This window comes from Buteo buteo, chromosome 3, assembly GCF_964188355.1.
Source record: "Buteo buteo chromosome 3, bButBut1.hap1.1, whole genome shotgun sequence".
Taxonomy (NCBI): Eukaryota; Metazoa; Chordata; class Aves; order Accipitriformes; family Accipitridae; genus Buteo; species Buteo buteo.
In genome coordinates, this window is record NC_134173.1 from 39860216 (window position 1) to 39869161 (window position 8946).

The 8946-nt window shown below is 56.0% G+C and overlaps 1 protein-coding gene across 1 annotated transcript; it reads left to right on the forward strand.

The window, feature by feature from the left end:
* The first annotated feature begins 274 nt into the window (after window positions 1-274).
* BHLHE22 (basic helix-loop-helix family member e22) lies at window positions 275-1180 on the forward strand. Its single transcript, XM_075024336.1, has one exon. It carries the CDS (start codon window positions 275-277, stop codon window positions 1178-1180), a length of 906 nt encoding a protein of 301 aa, XP_074880437.1.
* The last annotated feature ends 7766 nt before the right edge of the window (window positions 1181-8946 follow it).

Genomic DNA, 8946 nt, shown 5'->3' on the forward strand with positions numbered 1-8946 from the left:
CGCCGGAGCCGCAGCCCGAGCCCGAGCCGGAGCCGCAGCCGCAGCCGCCGCCGCCGGAGCCGCAGCCGCAGCCGGAGCCGCAGCCCGAGCCGCCGCCGGAGCCGGAGCAGGGGCAGCCGCGGCGCCGGGCACGCCGCAGCCCCGGCGGGAGCCGGGAGGCGATTTCTGCCAGCGGGACGCCGGGGAGCCGCCCGCCGCGGCGCGGAGCCTTGGAGGAGCGGGCCGGGAGCTGAGGGGGGCGGAGGAGGCGGAGGCGGAGGCGAGCGGGGCGCCGATGGAGCGGGCGCTGGGGCTGCCCGCAGAAGAGGACCTCTTCCACAAGAGCCTCGCCGCCTCGGCCAAGCGCATGGAGTCCGCCTTCCGCTCGCCCCCGGGGCTCGACCTCTCCCACCCCCGCGACCGCCAGCCCTCGCCGCTCGCCTGCTACGAGGCGGCGGAGCCCGAGGCGCTGCTGCAGCCCGGCGTCGGCGGCGACCCGCTGGCGCTGCCGCCGGGCTCCGTCTGCGTCAAGTACGGCGAGAGCGCCAGCCGCAGCTCGGTGGCCGAGAGCAGCGGCGGCGAGCAGAGCCCCGACGACGACAGCGACGGCCGCTGCGAGCTGGTGCTGCGCGGCGCCGGGGGGGACCCGCGCGTCGCCTCGCCGGCGGCGGGCGGCGGCGGCGGCGGCGGGGGGGGCGGGGGGCTGAAGGCGGCCGAGGGCGGCTGCTCCAACAGCCACGGGCACGGCGGCAGCAAGAAGTCCAAGGAGCAGAAGGCGCTGCGCCTCAACATCAACGCGCGGGAGCGGCGGCGGATGCACGACCTGAACGACGCGCTGGACGAGCTGCGGGCGGTCATCCCCTACGCGCACAGCCCCTCGGTGCGGAAGCTCTCCAAGATCGCCACGCTCCTCCTGGCCAAGAACTACATCCTGATGCAGGCGCAGGCCCTGGAGGAGATGCGGCGCCTGGTGGCTTATCTCAACCAGGGCCAGGCCATCTCGGCCGCCTCCCTGCCCAGCTCCGCCGCGGCGGCGGCGGCGGCGGCGGCCGCCCTGCACCCCGCCCTCGGCGCCTACGAGCAGGCGGCCGGGTACCCCTTCAGCGCCGGGCTGCCCCCCGCCACCTCCTGCCCGGAGAAATGTGCCATTTTCAACAGCGTCTCCTCCAGCCTCTGCAAACAGTGCACGGAGAAGCCTTAAGCGCCGCCGCCGCCGCCGCCGTTGCCGCCCCCCGCCGCCGCCGCGGCCCCGGGGAGCGGCGACAGCCGGCGGCCCGGCCCCGGCCCCGGCCGCGGCCCCGGCCCCGGCCCCGAGCCCGGCCCCGGGCCGGGGGGCGCGGGGGCGGCGGAGGGACTGACCGCTGCCCGGCCCCCGCCTCCCTCCGCCCGGCCTCGCCTCGCCTCCCTCTGCTCGGCGGGCTTGGCCCGGACGGGGCCGCGACGGGAGCCGGCGCGCCCGCGGCGCCGGGGAGGGGGCGCGGCGGCGGGGGTGCCGCGGGGAGGAAGGCCCGGCCCGGGGGGCGCGGGGGGGGCTGGCTCTTGCCGGGCGCCCGCTGCTCGCCCGGACAAAGGAGAGGCCGAGGCGCAGCGGGCCGGGCTGGGAGCCGGGGCTAGCGCGCCGGGGAGAGGGACGGAGGGCGGCCCCTGCCCCGGGGTCCCGGCCCCCCGGTCCCCCGGTCCCGGCCCCTGGTCCCCGGTCCCGGTCCCGGGGAGGGGAAGGAAGGGGCCGCAGCGACCCGGGCGCGGAGGTGGATGGGACACATCGGAGAGGGCACCTGAGCATAGAATTTTTTTTTTAATTATTATTATTATTATTAGCAGTATTATTATTATTATTATTATTCTGAGCCAGGAAACAAACAAACTTGAAATGTAAACTTATTATTTAAGCGACTCGCAGAAACAAAGAGACTGGACCATTGCTATGGAAGACTTTGTATTTTTTATCGTCTCTAAACTTTGATCCTGTGAAAATGCGCAAAGTTTGGTGAGAGTGATTTAAAAAAAAACCCGAGAGAGTTAAAAAAAAAAAAAGACAAAAAATAACCGATCAACCCCCCTACTCCGTGTGGCTGAAAGTATCGCATTTTTAAAAGAAATATTTATGTGCACCTTGTTTCTTTCCACTTTGCAATGATGTATAAACAAGACATGCTATTTATTTGTTATTCTTTAAATGACCCTTCCACACCAACAATATTTATCATGTGTTAAGGTCACGGGTCTTATGTGCAGTTACTTTAAATGCTTCTAAAATTCTGTTTATGGATTAACTTAAACTGTGTGCCAAGTGTTTAAAACGTTTATTTGCCAACAACGTATAACCAGAAATGTTGATGTATCCGAGCTGCTTAGGTTTCTGAAAGGTCATCTGGATTTTAAGTTGCATCATCCCTGTATTTAAATTGAGCTTTAATAAATTGCTTCAGTCCAAAAATTACAGGAAAGGTGTATTCTTAATTGCTCAACAAACTGATTTTTGAAAGGGTATTCTTTGCATTATAACAGGTAATATCTATTTACTTTTACAAGGCATCAGAGCAATAGCTGCTACAAGAACACTTGCCAAGCCAATGTTTTCCCAGGCGCTGTGTTTTCAAAGGTATAATTTAAACCGCTTTTAATGTGTATGTAAATTATTCTGACTGTGGAGGATTATTTAAGTTGAAATACTTTAAAATACTTTAGGCTGATTTACAGAACGCGTGGAATTCTTTTCTTTTCTCTGGGGGGTGGGGTGGGGTGGGGGGGTGGGTTTTTTTCGAAGAAAAAATGAGAGATGAAAAGCAAGAAGTAGCTATTTACCCAAAGTGAGCCTTCAGTTTGAGTTTGCATGGCTGGGTGGCTGTCTCTCTGCCATTTGTAAATCAAGATTTTTTTTTTTTTTCCTTTTCAAAAACGAGTCCTGCTATTTTCCACTACTTGCAGATAATACAAATTCGGACTGTCAGGTTGGATGGCAAAATAGGAGCCATGATGGATCTGTTGGCAGGTCACGGATGTGTAAAGAGTGATATATATTAAATAGGTCAATCAGATTATGACAGCAATGTACGATCGTTTGTATGTGTATCTATGTCGGAAAGAATCTTTATTAAAATATTTTGAACAAACGCTTGTATTATGCTGTGCTTTGTTAAGCGTGTATCTCCAGATTTGAGGGGGCGGATGGCGGGGGCGGGTAGTTCCCTTTCCTTTGCCTTGCTCTGAATGCGCCCCAGCACCCCCCTCCCGGCTGAGGGTGTCCCAGGGAGGGGGGCGAGAAGTTTTTCCGCCGCGGTGGGTCCCCCCCGGGCCGTGGCGGGCGGACCCCGGCGGTGCGGGGCAGCCGTGGGGCAGTGCCGGGCCCTGCCCGCCCGTCCCGCCGCTCCACGCACCGCCCCCCACCCGCCAGGCCCGTGGGGCTGGGAGCGCCCCGGGGTGAGCTGCAGGACCACCCCCCCCTCCTCCCCACCCCCCGGGGTTTGGAGCCGCTCCTCCCTTCGTGGCCCCTCCGCCCTGCCCCAAACCCGAGGGCAGGGGGCGCGGGCAAGCCCCCCAAAGCTGCCCGGCCCGAGCCGGGCCCGGGCCGGGGGTCCCGGCCCCGCCGAGTGCCCCCCTCCCCGCGGGCGGCCCGGGCCGGCTCCGGGTGTCCGCGGAGCCGCCTCTCCCAACGGCAGCAGCACGGGCGGGGGAAGGGGATAAATATTTTCTGCTCCACTTCCCATCAAAAAAGATTAATCAGAACCTGTAACTTTTCAGGAAACATAACTGTAAAGTGCCACGGAGCTGTGGGAAGGCAGCCCAGAGAGGGTGGGCAGATCAGCCCCCAGGCGCAAGGAGAAGCGTCTCTCAGCATTTACTAGACAAAGGCTGGGTGCGTCTAATTATGATTATTAAAACAATTTCCATGACGATGTCTAATATTATGTTAATTTGAAAACAACTGTGTATGAAAACTGTCGACTATAATACCTAAATTCATTTAATGAAACACATCGTTAAGGCAATTAAACCTCCTGGATGTGATTAAGGAACATAATTACGACACTGTTCTGCGCCATAATTGGGTGTCTTTAATCAAGGGGTAAAGTGATCAGCAACACAGCCATTAGTTTGTATTGTTCTGTCTCTGCTGTCCATCATTCTGATTAGGAATTAACCACCGCCACCAGCTTGGCGTGGTGCGTGTGTGTGTGTGCGCGCGCGCGCGTGTGTGGAGTGTGAGTGCGTGTAACATCGCAGGACACATTTGCTGCAAGATTTACCGCTTAATATCTCTCTGGCTACCGAGCGGGCTTCCCGGAGAGGTTCCCCTGGAAGGCGCGGGCGCCGCTCGGCTGTGCCCGGCCGTGGGACGGGGGGAGGCAAACCGGGTCCCAGCAAACTCCTGGAGCGGCCGGGACCTGGGCAAGGGGCTGCGGGAGGCCCACGCTCTGCCTCCTGCCTCCCGCGGGAAGGGGCCGAGGCGCGGGCGGCGTGTGCGGGCCCGGCCGGGGCTGCTCCCCGCCGGCTCGGCGGAGCGAGGGCGGCCGCTGCCGTCGGTGGCCCGTCGGGCGGTCCCTCCGTTCGCCTCTCTCTCTCGCCTGCCTCTGTTTCGGAGCGACGGGAGAGGAATGAGAGCGCTTCTCATTCCTGCCGCCCGACTTTGGGCTCTCTCGCCTCCTCCTGGCTTGCTTTGGGGGGGTGGGGGGGGAGCGGGGTCTGTGCCGGGCGGCGGTGCCGCCACTGCCGGCCCCTCGCTCTGGTCCCTCCGCGCCCCGCCGAGCAGCCTCGCCGGGAGGCGAGACGGAGCCGCCGGGCCAGTCCCCGGGCAGGTCTCGCCAACGCGAGCGCCGTGTGTGCCGGGGGTGGGGGGAGGAGAGAGGCTCCCCCGCCCCGCTTAACGCTTGATAGATCGCTTCGCCAGAAACGATCGTGTCCCCCTTCAGAGGAGCTTCGTCCCCGTTCCCAACCGCCCCGCCGACCCGGGGTCTCTCCCCCAGCCTCCTCCGAAGGCTCCCTCCGTCCCCGCCGCGCAGCCCGGCTCCCTTCCCCCGGTCCCCGGCCCCTTACCCCCGCTCGGAGGCCGAGATCGTCCCAGCATGAGTGACATTGGCTTTCCTAATGTAATGACTTATGAAAGATATAATCATGTGTTAAATTGAATCCTCCGCTTAACTGTTAATGGTGTGCTCTGGGCACATTTACGTATTAGATGCTATGGTAACTAATTACCACTAGAAGAAGGGATAATACACTTTCCAGACTTTGACAAATAATTATGAGTGTTCACATCCCTGCTAGCAGCAGTTGCAGCGGATCTGCTGGAATGAGTAAGTGAATAAATGAATGGGTAAGTGAACTTGTGTGCATGGAGGGGACTAGATAATGAATAGTGGTCAAGTGAGTTTTCTTATTAAAACCTTTAATGAAAATGTGATTTAGGATGGAAGGGGGGGAAAAAGTGCCACGCTGCCTCTAAACGTAATTAAATCGCGTAATATAAACATCAGAAACATAAATAAGTTTGTTTTTAATTAAAACGCAGCAGTCAAAGTAAATTATCCACGTGCTCGGAAACTTTACAGCAATTAACACTTTTTTGGGGGGGGGGTGGCGGAGGGGGGCTGCTGGGGGCTACAGTAAGCGAGCCAGGACTCCGCGACTCCCTCCGGGATCATGTGTAACTTGGATTGCACCCGCTGCCAACAGGCCGGAGGGATCCTGGGGCGTTAATCAGATGGCGGAACGGCTCCTTGCCGCAGCGGGACAAAACTTTGGGGAAGTCGCGCTGGGCTCCGCGCCGGCCCCGGCCCCGGCCCCGGCCCCCGCCGCCGCCGCCCGCCGCTCGCTCCGCTACCGCTCGGCGGGGCAGGGCCCCCGCCCGCGGGGCTCTGGCGCTAGCGGAGCCCGTCGGAGGCTTAATACCGGCTCTCCGTGGAGTATCGCGCTTGGCTTAGGCAGGCGCCGCAGGGGTTAAGCAGCTCCTGCCCGCCGGCACGGGTGCCGGCCCGGCCCGGGCAGGAGGAACTGCGGCCGGGAGCCAGCGCGGCCACCCCGGCCGCGGCCCCGGCCCCGGCGCCGAGCCTGACCCGGGGACTCATACCAGCCGGCCACGCCGCAGAAGGGACATGTGCTAAATGAGCCAAGAGCTGCAGCCAGCCCCATTTCCCCGTGGTCACTCATCAGCTCGGTGTCGCCCAGCCTCCCCCGCCCCCGAAGCGCTCCGGAGGCGGATTTGCTCCGCTTTGGCTGGATCTCCAGCCTCGGGAAGGGTTAAATCCTTCCCCAAGCCCCTAGTTGCCCTTGTCCTCTCAACCTGATTCAGAGACGTGTAATAAAACATGAAGCAAATTTATGGTCTGTTTCAAGCACTTTACTGCTGTATTTTTAAATTCATATATGCACATACAAGAACTATGATCTGTGAATAATTTGAAATGCTATAGGAAAACGATGCATTTTAGATCAAACATAACCGTTTTCTTACATAATTGTCTCGGATTAAAATAAAAAGAAAGCTACATTTCGAACAGAGACAAAGCTGAAAATCTAATGACAGCCATAAACTGCGAGACAGCCATAAATTAACGTCTTCATCAAACACTGAAGAGATCAGGGCTTATCTAAATCAACAATTATTTCTTCCGAGAAGTTGCAGAACAGCTTGCCCCTCTAATACTGTTTTTAAATCCTCATAATTGAGGATTAGGGGCAAACAATCGCCTTTCCAGAGTAAACCTCCTCTCCGCCAGCCGAAGCCCTCCAAACTCACCTAACACCCGGACCGGTTCTCTCGGAACCTCCTCGGGGGCTCCAGCCCCCTTTCCCCACTCCAGCATCCCTGGAGGCACGGGCTGCTTTTGGGAAGGGGCTGCAGGAGCCCCCCCTCACCCCCCCCCCCCCTTTCCTCCTGATTTTCGTAGGGGGCCGGGGCAGGTGGGAGCGCAGCGAGCGCAAGCCGGCGCCGGGACTCCGGCGGGCGGCGGCGGGGGTGCGGTCCCCCCCCGCCGCCGGGGCCGGGGGCACACAGAGGCGGCATCCCGGAGCGGCGGCATCCCCCCCCCAGCTCCCCGTCCGGTGCTGCAAGCCCTTCGTCAGTGCCGAGCTCCACCGATGCCCGTCCACTTTGCGGGTTCAAAGCTGGAGCGATGCGGCTGCCGCAGCTACCTGCGGCGCCGATTTTGCAAGAGGCTGCTGGAAAGATTTCCTTTTCAGAAGGCAACTGAAAAACACGTCGAGAAGACAGCCGATTCACTGGCTCACCAGATGGAAATTAGACAGGGAAAGACTTGCTGCCTGTAGGAGGTTAGCGACTAAACTATTTGGAAGGAAGAGGTAGTTTGGAGAGAGGAGCTGATAGCAAAGAAGTCACTGTCAAAAGTCATCACAGGGTGTTTACTTACTCTCTTTTGCTCTCTCTGTAGCCAGAGCCTAGACTTTTATTCAACTTTGCTGTACTCATAGCTCCTGTTTGGGGGGGAGGAGGGGGGAATACAAAGCAACGCATCAGTGTCAAAATCGGTTTAACAAAATCTTGCAAGATAGAATCCTGCAAGGCTCCTAGCAGGAACAGCTGAAGCTTAGGCTTCTTTTGATTATTTATTTCGGTGTAAATAGTTTTGAAGACAAGCACATTTCTGCTATTACGAATGATGTATTCACACAACCTCAGTACCCGAGATCCCAGGCAAGCCTGATGCATAGGATAGGCTACGTAGACACGGTACTGGTTTATATGAGGATAAAGATCCTACTACAGTTTCATTCCTTGCTTTCAAATGAAAACGGAACATTTGCTATTTTTTACGTGCTTCCATATATGCAGTACCCATTTCTTCATACTTACTACTATTTATAAACATAGACAATAACTCAAGGTTCACAATACTTTCATATGCATAGTTTTAAGGGGTGTTTTTGTAATGAGATCATTTTTCTGATATGTTGTGGGTTATCGGGACATGACTAGCCAGGGTACATAGCCTGGTTTAGGTAATAGGCAGGAAAAGACTTCACTTTCTATGGTCTGACAGTTAAAATAGGTTTATTCATATGAATTAAGCATGTCATGCATAAATTGATGTCTCAGATAATTTTAAAGTAGAGTACAATATAAGTAACATCAAGAAAGCACCTAGTGTCAACCCAAATATTAGATAAAATACAGTGTTAGGAGGTCTTATTAATCCTTCCCCCCCCGCCCCAAGCTATCTTTCGGACCATCATGGAAAGTTCACTCAGAAATGTGCCCTTCAAGAAATCTCAAACAATGCCACTTTTTATTTATAAACATCAGTAACTTCTAATATAATCTAGAATTAAAGCAATTGCACAGTTACAAAGACATCTATCAAACCCAGAAAAATGCTGCAGGTCTATCTTCTCTAAGATGTATCTTCAACAACCCTCACCGACATACCTGACAAGCATTTCTGCATGAAGGAATGAAGAAACACTGATGTCTCTGGGGTACAACCTTCGTATTAAACACCTACTTGTAGAACTCGGTAGCTACAGTAGTACCTAGAAATGCCAAGTTGCCCTTTGCTGGCACAGTGCTGTATATTGTAACAATTTTCATTAATTTTCCCTTTTAAAATGAATGATCCGAGAGGACAGAATATTTTAGACTAGGTAGTACATCTTGTGCTATACAGAGGTTTGCAAAAGGAAAAGCCTAGGAGCTGTATTTGGGAATCACTAGTGGCTTGCAGATCTTTATACTAATTTTCAATAATGTCCTAAGAATGTCAGAAGTACCACTTGTTTTTCCTCACCTGATAAGAACAGGCTCAAGTTTGAGGGGGGAGGGAACAGACTTGATCATTTCCTAAATTCAAAGGAGTTGCTCCATGCCAGTGCTGAATTAAAGGCTTTTCTTCTCCTTACAGAAATACCTTTCAAGATCAAGTAACAGAAAAATGCGGTATGCTGAATAAATAATTTAAAAAATGAAAGCAATAGTTGTGAATCTGTGAGAAAAGTGTAAATGTAAGCTAGAAA

Coding starts and splice junctions, on each gene's coding strand:
- BHLHE22 (XM_075024336.1), top strand. CDS start 275: ATGGAGCGGGCGCTGGGGCTGCCCGCAGAAGAGGACCTCTTCCACAAG.